General features: G+C 35.4%; 1 protein-coding gene across 13 annotated transcripts in view; it reads left to right on the top strand.

The window, feature by feature from the left end:
- SLC4A10 (solute carrier family 4 member 10) overlaps positions 1-21,456 on the top strand; it is a 163,044-nt gene that overhangs the window by 42,968 nt on the left and 98,620 nt on the right. For 8 of the 13 annotated variants that reach the window (XR_013774964.1, XR_013774965.1, XR_013774966.1 and 5 more), the window contains exon 1: positions 7,311-7,599. The exons of 4 other annotated variants lie outside the window; for them this stretch is intronic. Coding sequence is in view for 4 of the 9 variants with exons in the window: in XM_079311579.1 (XP_079167705.1) it covers positions 7,519-7,599 (81 nt within the window). In the remaining 5 variants the exon portion in view is untranslated. Of the gene's footprint in view, positions 1-7,306; positions 7,600-21,456 lie in introns of those variants that run through there. One more of the 13 variants, XM_079311584.1, reaches the window with a different exon arrangement.

Here is a 21,456-nt window from a genome sequence, read left to right as displayed (position 1 = left end):
AAAAAAAAAACCCAAACATATGGGCAATTAAATCTTTAAAACATTTTGAATTGTCCCAGGAAATTACACCTTTTCTCCCATTTTTATTAAAAAATGTCTATGAATTTGTCTTGTTTAGATAGTTTTTTTTTTTTCTCTTACTTAATAATTTATGCCAGAATATCTCAATATCAGCTTTATACCTGCTGCTAGTTTGGGGGAGCTATTCTTTCTCCTCTCCTGTCTTTATTCCTACATAAGCTGGATGAGGGCTACCCCCAGCCCTGCACCTGTTTAGGCTGTGGATGCCTCACCTTGCATCATCATAAATAAGAAGTTTAGCTTTAGTGAAGTGTGTGCTGCTTGAATATCTTTTCTGTGCCCCCTCACAGAGAAAAGATGGCAAAATAGATCCAATAATCTTAGCTTGTTTAAGCTCCATGTGAAATCCTTTGTTAGCTTTGCAAGAAAGCAAATGTTTGTTTCAGAGATCATATTTTGGAATTGACTTTGGAATAAACTGATTAATTTTTTTTTCTTTTATTTTTTTAGCTGTGTGTGCGATAAAATTAGGTCCTAATCTTTCTAATAAGCTTCATATTTATGTGATCAATTGCATTTTTAAAACATTTTTACTGTCTTTTATTTTTCCTGTTTTATGTTTTTTATCAAGACTAGCCTAATCTTAAATTATACTCTAGTAATAGCTCCTTTCTCCCATTGCCTTCTTTAAGAGCAGTGATCTTGCCTCCCAATCCTTGCAATTCTCATCACACATTACAGTCTTTTAAGATTCCAAAGGGTATTTTACATAGGAACAATATTTAAGTATACAAACCCACTTGTTTTACATGGCTGAAATAAACTGTTAAAACAACCTGGAAATTTTGGGGCTAATTGATATATCCAGCAATTTTCTTTTTGTATTAGCTTTGCCTGAGGAATATTGTCTAAAATCGATTTTCATTTATTCTCATTCTTTTTAGAATCAGTATACATTACAGCAAATGAGAAAATTTGAAATGTGTGTTGATAGATGGATTTTTAAAATATCTGCATTTGCATCTATATTTTATTGATAAAAGTAAAACTTTCAAAGGACCATGACGTATAAATGATGTGCAAATAATCTGGTATTTGGGGTTTGGCAAAGATATTCAGACATTCTGATTTCCTAGAAGTATAGGCAAACTAATGAGGAGTTCAAAACTGAGTTTGTATTCAAATTATGCCAATATTTTCATAAAAAGTGAAGAAATGCGACTGAACCTGTTCTGTGCCTTTTCCCCCCTTGTTTGAACAGAAGCAGAGTTTTTTTTTTTTTTCTGATTTAGAACTAATTCTGAATGTGCTGTAGTTGGACATAACCTTTATAGACCTCTTCCTTTAAAAAAAATTCTGGATTCTCTGCTCATGATGGGTGTCCTGCTGCCACAGCTCAGAAGTGTGCCAGGGTAATTCTCTAAAGCTCTACACAGATCAAAAAGATTACTGAAGAATGCACAGGCACTTTTCTTTTTGCTAAGTATGAAATAGAAGGGGCTAAATCCCCAGGGGATAGAAGTTATATAATTTGGTGATGCTATGCTGATTTATGCCTCTTGAGAGTTTGCCTGCAGCAGAAGCTGGAGGTGATGAGAAGAGATTGGATGAGAGAAAGACCATCCAGGAAAAATTCATCAAATTTGTCATTCTTGAAAGGACCATCATAACATATGGTAAGGCATATCATTTACCTCAGGCTCGGAGGAAAATGATTTCTGCTAGGAGAATATTAATTTTATTTCTTAGAGGATCAGCTGACAGGATAGGCTTTCTTCTGGCTGGTCTTCCCCTTCTGTTTTCTTTGAAGGGAAGGATGGAAGCTTGGAAATGTCTTATCTCTAGCAGACAAGCAAGTTGGCATTTTGCCATCATTTTCTGCTAGCAGAGAGGATAATGGTAATTATATGTCAAAATTTAGCATTTCTCTTCTTTGAAAGAGAACTTTTTAATGCAAAATATTTAGAAAAGTTAAATCTATTCTGAGGCAGATAAGGAGCTAGGATTAGTGAGCTGACAAATTTTTTTTAGGCAAAGGGAGTTTTTCTTCCTCTTCAGAGACAAGGGGGAGATGAAAAAGGATCAAAAGAAACAAACATATGAGGTGTGTAATGTAACTAGGCTGCAACTTCAATATTGTGTAATATTTGGGAGACACTCAAAGCAACATTACCTATCCTGCTGCTCCTTCTTTGGGAAGGCTGTTAGAACTTCCTTTGCTAATGAGTTCCAGCCCTTTTGATTAAATTGGTATTTCTTTGTTATCAGGAAAGTAAATTTAACTTGTGCTACACAAAACTGAGTCCATTTCATCATCACCTTTTTGAGAAAGGAGAAGTGTTTTCCTATAATCAATTCTAGCATCCCCAGTTGTTGCAAGTTAAGCCCTTGGTCAGCCATATCCTTAGTCAGTTAATAAAAGTAGAAAGGTTCCCAGGCTATGGCGCAAGTTACCATACTGGTGAGATGCTTAAAAATGTGGAAAGCTTTGCTTTCTTTTTAATCAGACAAGGAAGGCATGGTTATTTTAGATAGAACCTACTCACTTTTTATTCACATACTTAAAATTTGCCATTTCAGTCTGATTTTACAGGTAATTTTCTAGAATACATGATTTATATAAATATAATTTTGCTTATAAAATAAATGTATGACTGCAAGCTTCGAGGAGATTTGTATTCTTTATTTTCTGTATTTTTCCAAGAACAAATGTAAGCAACCATCTGTTATATACATTATAAGATTGCTCCTCAGCAGTCTGAGAGAAAGGAGATGTCAGCCTTCTCCTACATTATCTTCTGGAAAATGGGATGCCAGACATTTTAAAATCGATTTTGAAGGTAAAGTATTGGAAAGAAATCTTGTTTTGAAACTGTATTTTATAAATTTATTTATCAATAATATGTAGTGTAGAGATCTGGATCATGAAAGACTGGCCTCAGATACAGGCTTGGGTTTTAAATTTAGGATTCAGCCACACTACCAGTGGGATATTTGGGAAAGCAAGTTTTAACAGAGCTGCATTATCTGCTAGGCATATTTGGAACTCGGCAGTTAATTTGCAAATTTCAGCTATCTATGCTCTATAGTTCGGGTCTGTCTCAACTTGTTTCTTATTTTATTTTATTAATGTTTTGAGCTTCCTTTAACCACAGTCATGGTTGTCCACAGATGAGCTGATTAGACTTATATAATGCCTGCTGACATAATCCCAGGAGAGTCTTTGGACAGTATCTCATTTGAAATGTCCATAAAATAGAACAAGTTTTAATGGAGTTAATAAAAATAAACTTCAATTTCCTAATGATTTCCCTTTTTGCCTAAAGAAGGATATTAATACTTTATCCAAACCCCAGTAATATAATGGGAGAATTGAATAAGAGATACATTTGTAGAGTAAAGAGAGATAATAGGAATAGTCCTCTCATCAGGATTAAAGGAGAATGGCTATCATTAATTACTTTTCAGCTTACTCCACTCAACTACAAAGACACAATTTTAACCTGATCTGAGCAATTAACTAAAACTTTTGGTTAAGAGAAACTGCTGAGCTTTTTATATTGTTAATACTGTTCTATATATCAAGATGAAAGTTTAGTGTCTTTAGTACATGAGAAACCAACTCTTTGTTATCATGTCTTTTTTTTTTTTTTTTTTTTTAATTCAGGTTCCTAAAACAGTTTCCAATAAGTGTTGAGCCTCATTGCAATCTATGGATTTTCCTTTAGGTCTTGTCCTTAATACAAATTCTGCTGTAACTTAAATTTCTGCATTTTTTCTTCATGTGTCAGTGTTTTCATATCTTTTAGAAATAGAGGTGTGCAAGACACACTTTTGTGTTTTTTCAGATTTTGACTTCCTCTTCTTTCTGGCCTCCAGCCTCTGATAAATTATTACTCCTACATAGTATGGGTTTGTACTTGCTGCAAATTTGTACTTGAGTTTCTTTTTCCTTGACACTTCCTTCTTCACACACCTATGCAGATCTCTTTTAGTCTTTTGTTTGTTAAGCTAAACAAAACAAATGTTTTCAGTTTCTTCTCAAAATTTCCCTGACTGTTGTAAAAGTCTTTCTCTTCCAGAGGAAATTACTTTTTTAGGCAATAGATGATAAGAATCAAGAACAATAGAATTTTAATAGAATTTATTATTGCATTAATGCTGATATCTATGTACTAGAAATACATTACCTGATAAAATTTCATTTCATTTCCATAGGGACATCATTTTGATAGCTCATAATTACTTGTGATCTGCTTTGTACCCAAAGTAGTCTTCATGTATTAGCAGTGCTTTCCCATACCAGAAATTTCTGAACAAATCCTAACTGTGAATTTTGGCTATAATTCATACTATGCTCTGGTAATTTATAAAAATATGTAGTAAAATTGATCCCTCAAGTTGCTGCTGAGAAATATGCATTTGTATTTTTCTTCCAGCTCTTTTGGTGTAGCACTGCATAATTTCACATTTTACTGTCTCCAATATCTTGCACTAATTTCAAATGTTCTTCATGATGATCATTAGTACTAGCAAACATGATTTAAACTCTCACTGCTTGGGTCAGCTCTATTTGATATCAAACTGATTTGTGATGGATTCAAAGTGCTCATTATTTCACCTTGCAGTATTCACAGGAAATGAATTTGCTTTCTTTTTGTCCTGTGAAGAAAAAATATATAAAAGTAAAATATATTTTTGAGTAATTTTTTGTATGACATAAAGTGGTACTTGTTGATAATCTAAAGGGGATGGGTTACAGGATTTTTGCTTTAACATCTCAGAATAAATATCTATACTTTTAAAAATGTTACTGTATTTATACCCTCTCTCTGCTTTAGCATTGCTAATGAAGTGGTAAAATTTTCACTTTTGCAAAAAAGAAATGGTATTGACATGAGGAAAAAACATGGAATAAGTTCAGTGAACGTATTACCTGGGATAATGTACACAACGAAATAATATTATATTTCTGAGTGCATTTATAATTTGTACTGAGATCTTAAACAAATGAGGAAAATAGTCTTCTACCTTGTGTGTTGCTAGCTCTTGCATTCTTCAAGTGTCCACCTGGAGGACAGACCATGTACTCTTTGTGAGCAGAAAGTGATGTGTTGAGTGGAGATCATCATGCAGTGTAAGATTTGCACAGGGAGACCTACGTAATATTTATGAAAGGTGACTTGGCAACCTACATTTTTCATGTCACTTCTTACCATCTTGTTGGCCTTTGTATCCTAGCAAGTGACTTTTAGGGACTTGGAAGTGATTGCCTGCAACTTAGAGGTGTGGGGTTGTACTCCCTTACACAGTTGTAAGCAGATACTGGTTAGAGAGAATTGTAGAGAAAGTAACCTAAGAGAGAAATTGCAGAGAAAGTAAACCTAATGTTTAGTGCTGGTGTATTATTATTTTTGTAAATTAACTTTGGAAATATTACCTTTATTATATATATTACCTTAATATCTTACCTTTGGAGCTATTCCTATTGCAAACTGATGCAGGGAAAGCTGTGTTCTCCTTTATTACTAAATAGGTCTTGTTTGTTTTTTGAAGGGGCCTTTGTCTCTTTGTGCATATGCATATATTTTTGTGTACGTAGATTTAGTAATATTTTCTGGGTTGAAAGTGAATTAATCTGGAGCAAGTTGAAAAGTGGAAGCTTTTGAGAACATTCCCAATGTTCAGAAATGACTCCTTGCCTGCCACTGCCAGCAGCAGTAAAAAGCCAGTGTCAGGTTGTTAGACATCAGGATTAACTCTGAGAATATAAAGAGCAGCATCAAGTCAGGCCTTTTCTGGTTCTCTGCTACACTTCAAAGCTTCACTGGCTGGCTCTGCCAGGCTGCTGGACACTTCACTGGAGACCCTGTACCAGTGTGGGGCAGGCAGCTCCCTTTCCCTGGAGATGCAGAATCCTTATGTTGAGGCAGTTGCACACTGGATAAAGTTAAAACCTGTACCAGGTAGCTTCTCTCTCTAAATGGAAATACATGGTATTCATGGATAAGACCAGTTTGCTTTTATCAGTGCCATAATGTAAATGGCTGTAAGATAAATTTGATTAACTCTTCAGTTACACAAAGGAGTGATTATTACAACTGTGTAATAATAATGTTAGACTAACAGGATAGAATCTGGGTGAATTAATTTAGAACCATTTACTTATATTTTCACCTTCTGCTTATATTTTGAAGTAAAGAAGGACAAAGAAATTAATTTGAATAACAATTAAAGCAAGCTGAATTAGATTGGGGTAGAGCTTTTCTACAAAGTTTTATTTGTTAGTATAAAATTCAATTGGTACCAAAATGTTTCAGTATGTCTTGAGAGAAAAATTCCATGTGTTTAAGGAGATAACCTGAAAGCCTCAAAATAAATATCCCACTATGTGAACACAAGTAATTGTTCTGTAGGCCTGGAATTCAGGGAAATTACTAAATGATACTTCTACCAGTTTGGTGGCACTGTTTCATCTTAGTTCTGTAAAGTATTTTTTTTTTTTTTGCATGTTTACTGCCATAGTACTAGCAACAGTAAATATAAATAATGGTTTATAATCATAAATTTTACTTGGAAATTTTACTTTGTATAAAACATATGTTTTAATAAAAAGCTCAGTTATTACTTTGTAGTCTTAATAATTTAAAAATTATTAAGGAGGTTACTGTACATTGTTAGCTTGAAAGGTCTCTTTTATCAGAAGAAATTCATGCATGATTGTTTTGTTTGATGTCAGACCACATTTTTGCTGTCATAACACTGGCACATTTTCAAGTCATGCTGTTTTCTGGCTGCTAGCAGGGAGTAATGGAAACAATGCAGTGATCATGCAATTTATTAAAAATAGACACTAAAATACTAGGCAATGTTTTTAATTGAATAGGGACTAGGATTCATAGGCTGCATAAAAATAGCTATTTCAGTATCCCAGAGGAAATAAAAGACCTTGCTGCCTGTGAGTTATTTATAATGTATTTCTGGTGATTTTCCTTTAGATCAGATTGTGATGCTTGTGAGTGGTGACTGTGCTTGCTGAGGAGTGGTCATGCAAGCAAAATCTGATAACCTCGATATGTCACTTCATCTGCCGTTTTTCTTTCGTTAATGCAAAGCTGGTTGCATAATATCTAATTTCTCCTTTAGCTGACCAGAGATGAGAACAAAATCTATAATGGCAGTGCTAGGTTTTATAAAAAACGCAAGTGAGGAGTTGAAGGATGTGGCTTGTTCTGTTTGGACGATGCAGGATTGCTTTAAGCAGTAAGCTTACTGTTTTCAGATGGCATTAGCAGCATCAGTGATATAGCTGTGTCAGCCTCCTCGACTGCTGGATGTCTGTAATCGCACCGAGGAAACTCTATTTAAGATCTGATATCTTGAGGGTAATGACTCCAGCACTTACTGATGGACAGAATGGCTGTTAATGCTTTCTTCACTAGCCCAGAAGATTTTGAAAGATAGATAGGTCTGTGATATACTTTGATCAGACAGGAAATGCAATTTTTGGGGGTCTCTGGAAATAGAAAGGTCATGCAGCTTGGAACCGGTGAGACATTACAGTCCCTAAGTCATCAGGTATGACCTCATGGTTTATACTAATATTTCTAACACAGGGTTTGTTTTACAGTTTTTAGGTCATTTGCAATCTCTTTGTCTGTGTAATTGCTTCATGTTGGATTTGCCACAGGATTTATAGGGTAGACTGTTTACATAAGCAGAGCAACATATATCTTGCAATTCTTATATGTTAATTTTTATTTGAAAAATATAAGGTTATTCTCTATATATTTTAAACCTGTTTTATTGTGAATATGTTTTAACTCATTATGGTGAAAGGTTATCCCTTTGCTGTAAAAATTACAAGATTGTATTGCATTTTTATTTTGCTTTATCTTTACATGACGCACAAAAGCTATTGTGATTGTGTTTGTTTGTCATATGAAATGCAGTATAAGGCAACTGTTTACCTACAGTGCCAGGTTATTTAAAACAACGTATCACATTGTGTAACAGGACGGAGCTATTCTGCAGGAACAGATCTTGCTTCATTTTGCAGCAGTAGATTCTTTTTCTTTTTGCTTCATTTCAAATCAGTTTTAAAAATAGCTCATGGAACATAGCAGTGGAAGTTTGGCAAGATAGCTCTCCTCTTTTTAATTATTACACTCAGTGATGCATACTAATACTTTTGGGTTGTAGAAGAGAAGATTAATATCTTTAAAATTTATAATGTTGTTAAAAACCAGATTAATTTTGTTGAAACGTCTTTTTTTTTGGTTTTTTTTTTTGTAGCTGCTGTCAACTTTATTGCAAGACTAATACTTGTAGATTTGCTAATGTGTTGTGATGACGTATAGTACAGTCAGTACATAAAAGAAAACAAGTATATGGGTATTTTACATAGGAAGATAGTGGCCTAATTTCATATATATAACTCAAAATGGATTTGGAGATACTGTTATCATTTCAGGTGCTAAAAACATGAGATAATGGCTGATGTATTCCCTTAAATATGCCATAGAGCAATTATATTTAAAATTGTAGGAGAAATTTATTTTAAGAAGGGATATTCGACTCCATCTTAAGAAATTCTACATATATTTGCAGAACATTTCCATGGCAACGTGTTTGACCATGTGTTTTAAAAGCTCAGCTGAAGCCTGAAAGTAGTGGCAGTTTTTCCGTCTCTTGCTTTACCCTTATGGAACAACAATTTTCACGTATAACTGGACAGCAGATTGGCAGGGGTCAGCAGTATTTTATGACCTCAGAGCACAGGATTAAGTGATCAAGATTTAAAAATATTTTCACATATCCACCTAGAAATGTAAACATGTAAGTAATGGATTTGATTTTGCATTTACAACTATATTCTGGTTTCACCCCATTTAATAACATTTTACTGGAGCTGTGTGTTTGTGGGAGACAACAGAAGATCAGACTTAAGTTTGTGCAGCAATGGTAAAAATGTCTGTCTTTTAATTTTTAATTAAAAACATATTCAGAGAGACTATTGTATTACTTATACTGCCCATAAATTCCAGTTTCCCAGTCTACTTTATCTTGCATTCTTATTAATAATGGGCAAAGACTGCTCTTAAACTTGATTGTTTGGCATGATTTAACTATACCTTTCACTTGCTACAAGATCCTTTTAATCTGTTAGAATTTATTTTCTGTATTTTGGTGTATTAGTCACAAAGAGTACATTCTGTTTCTTGGCATGGAATGAAATTCCTGAAAGTATTGGTTTCATGGTATTTTGGCGCTTTGCAGAGTATTTATAGACCTTTTAAAAGAAACAGCCCTCCCCCAGCTTCTTTGTTTTCCTTCTTCAATTTACAGTTTTGACTTAGCTTCATTTTGAAGTTTTTCCTTCTTTGCTCATTTGAAATAATTAGATCTCCATGGAATTCTGCATGTGCAAGCCATAGCAGTAGGTTGTGCTTGTCCTGGACTGTCTTTCATCACTTACACTAGTTCTGCAAATTGCATTCTGTGGACGGCTTTGGAAAGTATCATTGATAGAATCTCCAGTAGTGCAGTGGCATCCACTGCAGCCTGTTAACAATGGAAACTAAATACAGAGGAAAATGAATTGGTGAAAAATGCTTGCTTGAGGAAGTTTGTGTTTAGGTCATTCCATTTGAAGCAACACCATTACTAACTATTGCAAGTGAGTTTGAATGTTTTTTCACTCAAAGGACATGGTCCCATTAAAGGCCCTTGTTAATTTGGAGGGGCTAGAGAGGAACACCCAGAAGAATGTATTAAGGAAGTGAAGTTCTTTGTAAGAGAAGAAATTACAGCAAGATAGACACATGGAGAAAGGGAATTGGACAGAAGTGATTTGAAAACTTAAAACTATAAACTATTGTGCTTGTTTTACTTGTTTAACTCCCACTTCTAGCCCCCTAAAAAAGACAGGTTTGAAAGAGCCTTGCTGTTATTTGGACATATTGCACAAGAGTAGACTCATTGAATCCAGGGCACTGTGTTACTAGCAACTTAACAGGAAGGCATTTTTGTGCTTCTTTAAAAATGTATCATCTCCCTTCAAGATGATTGGTACTGTCAGTATTTAAAGAATTCTGTGTAAGGAAGGATCTCTCCAAGTAAAGAATTCTTTTCCCTTGACTGAGCATAACGAATACACATCCATGAGTATGCGTTTCCTTAGTCTTAAAACATTGCAACCTACAGAACTCTCTGATAAAGATCTTGTAGAGAAACACTGTTGGCAAGAAGACAAATATTTGTGTCCTTTACCAATTTTAAACAAGAATGCTCTCACTCATGCACTTACACCATTGTGGTGCTTTTACTTGTTACTGATTGCTTTCCTGATTCCACAGTATGGACTTTTTTTTCTAGGTTGTAGTGCCAGTTTTTAAGGAAATGAAAACACTGGGGCAAATGGGACATCATGACTAAATATTTGAAAAACACTAGAAGCAGAAAGTACTCATAGAGTTTGCTGAAGGATTCAAGTGTTTTTGGTGTACATAAGTCTCCTTCCTAAGTCCTGACCTTCTTCTCTGGTCAAATTCTTCTCAGTAAGTATTTTAATTAATGTATCAAGTCATTAGGCCTATGACCAGAATTAGGGAAGGCTTACTGTAAGCATATCAGAAAGGTTTAAAACATAAATTAACATACCATAAATATGTAATAGCTAACTGCATGGTCACAAAATACATAGCTACACGATGAGCATTCTAAGAATGTTCCACTCTATTTAATGTTCCAAGACTATCATCATGTGGTCATTCTGAAAATGATTATTTGAAGGAGTTTTGCTAAGATGCAGTCTGCAAATGTGAATAAATCACAATTATACCATGATAATCTGTTAAAAAAATTAGTATAGAGTCGTATTTAGTCCCCAAAGATTCCTGTAGAGGTGGAACCACCCAAGATGAAGTAGTAGGGAAGCTGAGCATATAAATGCAGTAAAAGAGAGTGTTTATGCATTACTTTGAGTGGCATATTTGGGAGAAGAAAGTATCTCAGTTCTCTCTCTCTCTTTCTCCAACCTATGCCTCTCTTTTCACCCTCCCATCCCATAATGAGTGTCTTGAATAATATGACTTATTAATGTTGTTTCTTGTTTCCTTGCAAGAACTTATTTATTTTGCCTTACTTAAATTTTCAACAAATATCAATAAAAGAACCCCATTAACATGAATACTGTTACACTATTGTGGTCAGTGGCTTTGCTGTAATTATAATTTCTTTTAAGTAGAAGCTGATCCATAATTCTGGTAAATTCCAATAGATTGCTTTATTAGTAAAATCAGTATTAACCACAGATCACAGAGAGTAAACTCCATACTTCTTGCTATACTGTTCTCAGTGTGGCCCTAAAATTGCTTTACTGAATAATTTACAATGTGTATACCAATAAGGAGACTACAAGATGTGACTGATGATAAGGTGGGGAAATACTGCTATTGCCTTATTATGAAGGAGACCAAGTTTTTTCTTTTGTTGAAGTGATGCTTCTCATATTTAATTTGTATCCATTTGCTCTTACCCCATCACTGGGCAGCACCTGGGGTCTGGCTAGGTCTTCTCTACATTGCCACCAGTGAGGGAGTTGTGTGTTCTGATAAGACACCTTTGAGCTTTCTCTTTTCACTCTCAGCCTCTCCTTTGATGGCCTTTGTGTTCCTTTACTGGGCTTACTCCATTATGTCCATTTTACTCATGTAAAAAAGGGAATCCAGACCTGCTCAGGGCTCTCCAGTTATGTCTCAACAGGGCTCAGTAGAGGGGCAGAATCTCATTTTCTGGTAAGGAAACTTAGATTGTCTGTTAACTAGTCAATTAATTATGGAAAAATTTGCAAAGAAATCCTTGAAAAATGAGGACTGAATGCACAGAAAATTATAATTGGTAATCTTGTGGAGAAGGAAAGCTTTGAAAATAGCTTTTTTTAATTCATAGCAGTCGCTTTAGTGATGAAGCCTCCTGTTGTTTTGAAATGTCTTTTATAGATACATCCCCCAATACTAATTGATATAAGCAGAGAATAAATCCTAAAGAGGAAGGCTAGACTAATACTTTGAGCTAAGCAGACTTCAAAGTAACTGAATAAAAGGATATTATCTAGTACAATATCACTAATCAAAAAACCCCAAAAGGTAAACTAAATGGAACATAACCTAGAGGGATTCAAGAGTTGTGTTTTTAGTCAACTTAACAAAAATAATCTGTTAATTTCTAGTTTTGCTTGAAATTCAGAGTGAACTCAGAGTTCTCAAATGTTCTCAAGTGTTGGAGCAACTATCAACTGATAAAAAATATTCAGCTTGATATATTGAATGATGTAAAACAGGAATTAAGTGACATGAGGGAGCATTGAGGTATAATAAAATTTTTCTCATTTTTATAATAGCTTCCCTCTGTTCCCCCAAGCTGCTTAAATGAAACAAAAATGTATATAGGAGCCTTCAGTGATTTGAGATCCATCCGTTTCTCTCCTGCTAGCATAATGAGCTCACTTGTTTAAATTCTCTTTATTAAAGATTTTATGCAGGCATGCAGAGTCATTAAAATACACGCAAGGAATCATACCCATATGGTTTGTATCCACATTTAACTCAATTAAAAGTATTCCAGCCAAAGCAATATCAGTTTTATGTCCCATTCTTGTGATTAGAACTTCCTGGAAAAGGCAGTATCATGTTTATGTCTGAATCCTGCAAGTGGAAAAGGAGAGAAATACTTTCTCCTTATATTGATTAGGGGAGCTCCAGTTATGCAAGACTATTCAGGTGTGGAACTCAGTTTTGGAGACAGGAATTGGTGTGGTGGATACCTGATAGCAAGTTTATAATGTCTGGGGATGAACTGTGCTTCAGGTGAGTTTCTGTCTGAGAGGTAACCGTGAAGGTCAGTTATACCAGTTGATGTCACATTTTAGTTAATTTTAAAAGGATATTGAAGTGTTCATGCTCTTTTTTCCTGCTAAGGTTATCTGAAATGCATTAAACTTGAAAAATAAAAATCCTTCTCTTTCCTTTTTTCCTTCCCATTGTTTTCTAACTTTTCTAGTCCATTTTGGTGAATAAAGAATTTTAGACTCCATACAAGTATGTGTGTCTTAAGCAGTGGTTGTGCACATCAGAACTTATAATTTAAGGTCAGACAACTTCTAATATATGAGAAAATTAAGATTGGTTGGTGTTACCTCATGTTGTCTACCATGCAGCATTTGTAATGGAGTTCACTGAATTATCAATAGAAAAATCTCATACATACAAAAAATACAAAATAATTTCATAACAGTGATAGTAGTACAGTGTTTTTTTATTGTATTTTAATATGCTGCTGAAGATTATTGTTGGGTGCTTAGATTCCACTCAAGTGTAGGTCTAGCTCTGTGAGTACTAGTAAGGATGAAGCTCAGTGTCTGACAGCTGTGGTTTATCTTATCTTTAGATTATCAGTTAAGGTAGTTGTGCTAATATAAGTAAAAAATGCGACATCTTAGATTACCTGGGCACAGGATTTAATGGCAGTGGCTGGATACTTCCTGTGAAGTTTACCTGATATATGAAATGTGAACCATATGGAAGTGAAAAGCTGTGTTGGCATTCTTCCTGGCTTCCAGAAGGAACTGGAGAACTCTTTCTCTGGGAATTTGGTTGCCTTGTTGCCTTCGGCAGACTGGATCCTCTGCTGGATCTCAGTGTTCTGTCACCAGTCCTTCTGCACATAGTCATGAGTGAATTTCTCATTGCTGCTTAGTGAATGTCTCGTGGTGACTCACTGGGTTTTGTTATTGCCCAGTCTGCCTTCTGCTCCCCTCCTCCTCTTTCCTGAGTGATTTTCTTGTTTGTAGGGTGCAGATGTGCAGAAATTTCTCAGCCATTTAACTTCTAATGCAAACACGCATTTTTGCCGTGGATGTCAGTGAAAGATGTAATTTGTGCTGTCAAAAGTAGTTACTAGCACTGCCTTGTGTCCTGAACATCTACAGCAACAGAAACTTCAGCACAGAAGTGAGATATGCTTTGAGTCCTTTGCTTGCCTCCTTCAACAGATAAGAACTGTTAAATTGTTTCCTTTTTAGTATAATTCACAATTGCAGAGACAAGATGATGTTTTAAGTAATGTCTGTATCATCAGCTATAAACAAATTTTGCTGGTAATTGCTTAGACTTTATTTCCCTCATGGGCTTCCTTTCATGTCCATAGAAGTGTCATTATCAATTTCTAGTTTAATTTCCATTTAATTTTCCTGTCCTTGCTTGGCTATGCTGTACACACCTGTAAATCTCTAATTTAATGTAGGAATGGAAAGCATGGCACCTTTCTCTTTTAGGAGAACTGAAGAATCTCTTATTCTATTTATTCAAGTCAGGCTCTTGCTTTGGATGCTTCTGGCAGCTTCTCCTATACAGAGCTGGGCTGCAGGGATCCTGCAAAGTAAATTGGTTAAACCTTGGAGATGGTGCTGTTCCCATAATGGATGTTCCTGCCTTCCCAGCATGTTCATCACCAAAAAGCTTCTTCCCCTCTTGGTTTGCAGTCTACCACTTGGGACAGGCACGTACACTGATCTAGAGCAGAGCACAGATGAACAACACCACACTTCTCAGAAAGCAGCAGGTTTCCAGTTCAAAGGTACACCACATACAGTGTTTCAGCTGTAGAATTTGGGATTGTAATCAGCATTTTGTTGTCTAAAATATATTCTGTTGGAAGGATATGCAAATTTGATACTGCTTCTGGGCTGGCTAGACATATAAACCAGCATAAGAGTAAGAAGAAAACTAAACAAGTAACTGAAAAAATAATAAATAAAAGAATAAATAAGCTTAAAATAGCAAAATAAGCTCTTTAAAAAAAACCTTTAACATTCCTCTGTAAGAACCCAGGCATCTGTATGTTCAAGGATGCATAAGAACCAGTGATGTTATTTACTCCCTTGTGCACTATGTCTTGAGAAGAATTAATAAATCCCTATGCAATTCTGGTAAATGATCCATAAATATGGCTAAAATTCCTGTGAGAATAGGGCTCAGGTTAGTCCAGTTCCACAGTTCACAAGATTTATTGCTGTATGTTGGCATGAACTTTTAGTGTTGTTACAGAGTGTACAGATATAAAATGCTTTGACCAGTACTGCTTATATGGGCTCAGCATGCAGGATAAGCTCCAGGGGATTAAATCTCCCCTAGTATAACTATGTCAGAGCAAATCATCCTTATCAACTAGCATTTAAAATCACCATGTTGTTTGTTAAAACAAGTAATGTATGTCATAGAGTATATGTGTAACACCTTCAGATAACAGAAGTTTCAGGATGTATGAAAGAGAAAAAATTAGTATGGTGCTGTTTCCTTTCTCTTGTGATTTTTGATTCCTTTATTGGTGCCAATTTACCTCTGTTTTCTGATGCTTTTCATGCTCATATATCAACTTATTTGTGGATTACACTTTGGTGTAATGTCGTTCCCCTCTTCCCTTAAATTATATCTGCCTCTGGTTCAGCTTGTAAAATTCCTGTAACTCCCTTTTTTTCTTCAAGTGCATAACTCTTTATCTTCTCCATTATTTTATCTTCTTTTTATTTTCTTGATGTTTCTAGAATGTTCCTGAGCTCAAAGAACCTAGATATTGTCTTTCTACCTCCTGCCGTTCCCTCCAGCCCGCAGAGATTTTTTTCCCTTGTTTATTAGCACTGCCTCATCTCTGGTCCTTTCAGTGGAGACTGTTCATCCAAAAACATTATCTGTTCTGAATTTGGGTCAAATAATTAGGTACTTCTGTGCTGTTCTTAGTTCTTCCTACTCCTATTTATTATTTATTTAGCAATAGAATTTCCTTCTGCATGTCTTTCTAATGTTTTTATGGTGTACTCACAACTATACCTATTCCTATCTCTGTCTAACTTTGACTTGCAGCTTTCTTCCATTCATAATTTCTCACCCTTTGGTCTCCATATGGACAACCATCCAACTCTGTAGCTGCCCTGGTGCTGTTTCTCATTTGAACTGTATACCATGTGCCAAATCAGCTACATGCTTGAATTGGTCTTCTCTCTGCACTGTTATCCAGATTCCTTTTCTGTGGTAACTATTGGAGCTTTCAAAAGATTTTTATTCTCTCTCTCAGCATGGGACTTTGTAAAACTTCTGTTTTGTTGATCTTGATGATCTTGGTTTCTTATTCCTCTTTACTTTCTTCTATCACCTTATCATTTCCCTTTAGGCATTATTTTTTTTTCTCATACAGTTCCAAACCCTTCTGACATGCATGGTCCTGGCTGACTCCCAGTATCCATTTTCTCAGTTCCTAATGCCATCTGCAATGCCTTGGAGATACTGCTGACTATCTCTGGTGAAAATCTTTTGATTCTGCTGACTTTCTGTATTTCTTAATCACTGGGATTTCTGTCATCTGTTATGAATATTTTTGCTTGCAGTTTGCCTGTTCTATATTTTTTATTAGTCATACAGCCTTCCATTCAGTTTATCTATTACCCCATCTTTCCATGTGAATTTCTTAAAACTAACAAACATCAAAATTCCTTTTTGTTTACTGAAGCAGACTTTTTAAGTTTTTCTTTTGAAGTCTTTGAACTTGTTCCAATTAACTTTTTTCTTGTTCTTATCCACATTCTGACCTTTTAAAAAAATTGTTGCTTCTCTCATTGTGAGAAGCATGTCTGTGAGAAGAAATATGTCAGAGTCTCTTCATATTAAAAAAAAGCTCAGCAAAGGCAACCCTCTACTTCAGAAGTTTCTATTCAACAGATTTATGTCCTAACCCTTGACCTCCTTCATTTTCTCCCACTCCCACTCCCCCCATTTGTATACTTTGTACACTTGTCTTAACTTCTTTTCTTCTGATGCCTTTCTAGAACTGCTCACTTCTGGTTTCTGTCTTTTGTGCTGAAATTTATGTCACTAATGTTCCACTTGACTTCTTCCTGGAGGAATTCCAGTCTAATCCTTTATTCTCCTCCACTCCATCTGTCATCTCTCTGTGATGCTATGTTATAGTCTTCACTAAATTTTGTTGTTCTTAGACAGTTGTCATTTTGTCCTTGTTGATTGTTTCTCTTTACAGATTCAGTTTTTTATTGAGTGGGTCTTCCTCTCCCCCTTCTCTTTCTGTATGTAGGTGTGTGTTTAGATCTCTCAGGAATCCATCCTCAGCTTTGCATCCTCCTCCACACCTTACTTCAGATAATTTAGCCATGAACATGACCTTTATGAAGGTGTCACTGCTTTATTTTTTAGTGGTTTCCCCCCAGTACAGTTAAATCCTGCTTAGCTCAGAAAATTTGCTTGGTCTTCAGTGGTCATCTGAATGTAATGACATCAGAAGTAATTCTTGAATTTTCTTTCTTTTTCTTTCCTGATGTGCTTTTTTTGTTTTATGTGGCTCTGAGAGCTGGCAGTTCCTGTTTGGTCATGTAGCCATAAATCAGATCGAGGTTTGGGCACCTCAACACCCTGACTGTTATGATCTCATCTGTCTGGCTGTCTTTAATGCTTACAGCTTTCCTTCACTAGATTACTGGGGTTAATATCATCTTTGCTTATCATTCTGCCTACATCACTTGCTATTTAAGGTCTATTTACTCATCTTCTCAAATACAAACTTCTTGTCTTTCTTTCAACAGCTTTGCAACTTGTCTTGTCCTTTCCCTTCCGAGAGAGATTTTACCACAAGGTTGAATCTTGTGTTTGCTCTGCTGGCAGTACAGTATCAATTTTGATTTCCCAGTTGCTATTCATCTTACAGTCATTAGTGAACTTCCTTTTACAGTGCCCAATCTTTGAAAACCCTCATCAAAACTCTTTCTGTAGTCTGTAAAGTGAATCATAATCTGTTAATGACTTGGCAGATGTGCTAGTTGTGTTCATCTTATTACACTTTGGTTGCTAAGTACCCTTAACCCATGTCTATTTATTGTTTGAATTCCTGTGAGCTTTAAGTGACGTGATTATTGAAATATTTATAAATTAAGTCATTTTTTGACAAGCACATCATGCATATATTTGCAGCATATAGGTCAATGGAGCCCATAGACATTATTTTTCTTTCTCCACATGTTTATTTGCATACATATTTAATAACAATGCTAGTCAAAGAAAAAGTAGGCAGAGCTTGCAGGTCTGAGGAAGAATGCTTGTAAGAGTAAATAAAGATCAGCAGATTATTATTATTTTTTAATACCTACATTAAGATTGTGCTTGAAGAGGAAGAGCCAGTTGCACTAAGTCTGAAAGAGTGTTTAAAACTGAAAGAGGCTCCACAGGGGAGTAGTGGGGTCACTATTCATGTAAGTGTCCAAAAAATGAGTGAGTGTTCAAAACTTCATGTATAGTTAAGTGAGTATGGTCAAAGTTGGACATTATGACCTTGGAGGTCTTTTAAAACCTTAAAGCATGATAAGCATGGTACAACTTGAAGTAAGTCAAAGATTGATCCAAATACCTTGTGGTATGTTTAAATTACAAGAATTTTCTTTTTGTGTTCACCACAAAAAAAATCCATTCTTTAATAAAAGGAGATGGTGTTATCTTGACAAGGAAGTGTATGAAGGGCATCTGTTGGATATTATTTTTTGTCATCGTGCTTGTAACTGTTTTCACTTTAGTGCAGTACAGTGAAGTAGGAGTAATTATATGTAACTCAAAAATTTCATTATCTGTAGTATGCCAGTGAAAATGTGCCACTTGATATCCAGTAATTTCTGCTGTTTTCCTAAAGTACTAACCACTTGAGTCATTTAGATAAATCCCCTTCAAAGCTCTGTCTGATGTCCATAGATGGACATTCCTTGCTGTTCTCTACATTTGCATAGGGGTCTGTCAATTTAGTGGCATTTTGAGAAAACTGACAATGAAAATAATAGCAGTCTTTTCTAAAAATAAGTTTAAAAAAAATCATGTAGAAGCACTGATGAAAGATGTAATGTCGTGTCCGTACCTACTTTCTAGTTTGTACTAATACTTGTCCTTTTTTTCTTTCTTAAAGTTACATTCTGTAATTTCAATATGAAGCACACTATTAAAGTCATATCACCTGTTTTTAACTTTTAGCTTGTTTTTATTTTCAAGTGTATTGACTAGTCTAGGACAACCAGATGTTGCTGTCCACCACATAGAAGTGATGGTTTTAAAGCTTCCAGATTACAGCAGATGAGCAATGTGTACAAGTTTAATTCTTTCATCCCTGAGAGGTAGGAAGACCATTTGATTCTTTGACAGCACATTTCAAATTCCTGACTACATATCTTGTGCTGTCTAAAGTTGTAAGCTATACAAGTCACTTCTTACCTAATCCACTGTCAAGATCATTTTCCCAATATATTTTGAATGAGTATTCAATATGAAAATTTTCCTTACAGTGCACTATTTCATTTCCCAGGCAGAAATTATGCACAAGTTTATTTGTCCTGTTATTTTTCAGAATACATTAGCAATTTCATTATCACACTTCTTTCTTTTCTGCTTTTCCCTTCCCTGTCCTTACTGCTTCTGTACTGTTTCCTGCTTTCTTAATAACTCTGTGAATTAACTAGACTACCTGAGCTTTCAGATAGCTGATAGTATTGTGAGTGCCTTATAGCACTTAATTATTTTTTATCTCTCTTTTCTTTCACATTACCCTTCCTGGTCACCATGGCTTACTGATGATCTGAGACAGATGAAGAGGGAGAGCAAAGATAATCAGAGTATCATTGTCTAAGTATGGTATGAAAATATTCTCCTTTCTTATGCTCTGACTGTATAGACAGTGCAAAAGGTCTCTTCATTTCCATGGTGGCAGCTGTTCATTTGCATGCAGCAGAACATTTCTCAGTGATACAGATCTGTGTTTTTCAGTCACATCAATTACAGTTGCCTTGATAAAAAATTCACTGACAACAAAATCACATAGATCAACCTAAATCTCTGGAGAGCAGAAATACTGGGTCATCAGTTCTAGATTTTCTGCTGAAGTTACTCCCTGAAAATATCTGGGAACTCTTTAGACTAAACCCTACATTGAATGTATAGGTTTTGATCAGGAAAGCCTGTCAGTTTTATTCAGGGAAACTATTTACCAATTTTAGTTTAAAAAAAGCCAAACAAACCAAACACAATCTTTGAAAGAAAAAATGGCCTTACTATTCTATTTTTTAACACTTCAGTTAGATTTGGTTCAGTCAGGCTACCTCCACTGCTGGAAGAGCAACAACATCCCTAGTGTTGGGAAGGTCAGCATGAAAAAACTTTCCTACTGCCTTCATCAATTTTTGCATTGTGTTTGAAGAAGGTGTGTGCCAAATACAATTGCAAGTGGTTTGAGAAGCAGAATTGCTGAATTATATTGATGTTTCAGAGAGAGTGGTATAGTTTGTTATTGATCTTGCTTATGGTGTCAAAAAAAGGTGGTTTTGAAATGTGGTTGGTGTATATTTGCATCTAAATATGCAGTTGCCAAACAACATAATTTTTGTGGCTGGATATAAAGGGAGAGAAAAACTCTTCTTCTGTGTTGTAGCTGTTGTCAAAATGGGTTCTGGTAAGTTGGTCATGACCCTTTTTCTTCTTTGCACTTTCTATTTCCACATGAGTAGCTGCTTCAAGAAGACTGTCTTCTATGATTCTTCTCCGTGACCCTATTTTGAGGTAAAGAAATCTGAAAATATGTCATAATTTCTGAGGCTGAAAGGAGACCCCTTCAGATGGGAAGTGTATCCAGCTTAAAACCAAATACATTTTTCTGCTGATTAAGAAACTAGCAATTACATAGTTTTTTTTCCCCTTTGCTGCCCTGAGCTAAAATCCAATTGCATAGTGGACTAAAGTCCACGTTCAGCTTCTACCTGCACCTAAATAGGGCTGTTATCCTGGATCTGTCCTCGCCTGGCACTGGGACAAGAGACAGGCCAGACAAGCTAAAATCAAATCTCATTTGGGTTTTGGATAAAGTCTCCCCATCCATCTTCTTGCTGTTAGAGTTCTCTGTAGTAGTTGACATAACCATTGCTATGAAGTGAGAAAAGAGGATTTCAGCTAATGGGACTGCACTAGAATGACATAAGTCATTGAAATAATAACCGTAGAGGAGAAAATAACCATCTATACTGTTCTCCCCTCTAGAATTTCAAAGCATTTCACAGTGTAGTAAAAAAATATGAAGTAAAAGGAATAAAATCTCGGTTATACAGACATTACCCTACTTCTACATCTACATAGCAGCAAGGAGTACTGTCTTTTATTTATTCAGACATCTGGCTGAAACTAGCAATTGAATAAAGATTAGCTTGCAAATCTGACAGAAGTGATAGGGTAGAAGGAAAGGCAGAAGTTTTGAGACTGTGAACATGACTGAGAATATTCAAAGCAACACAATAACTGAAGTGCCTTGTTCAGTTTTTGTAAGGTATTTTCATCACTTAGGCAGTCCTGCTAA

The sequence above is a fragment of the Erithacus rubecula genome, assembly GCF_903797595.1.
Source record: "Erithacus rubecula genome assembly, chromosome: 8".
Classification (NCBI taxonomy): domain Eukaryota; kingdom Metazoa; phylum Chordata; class Aves; order Passeriformes; family Muscicapidae; genus Erithacus; species Erithacus rubecula.
This window is presented reverse-complemented; position numbering and strand designations above follow the sequence as displayed.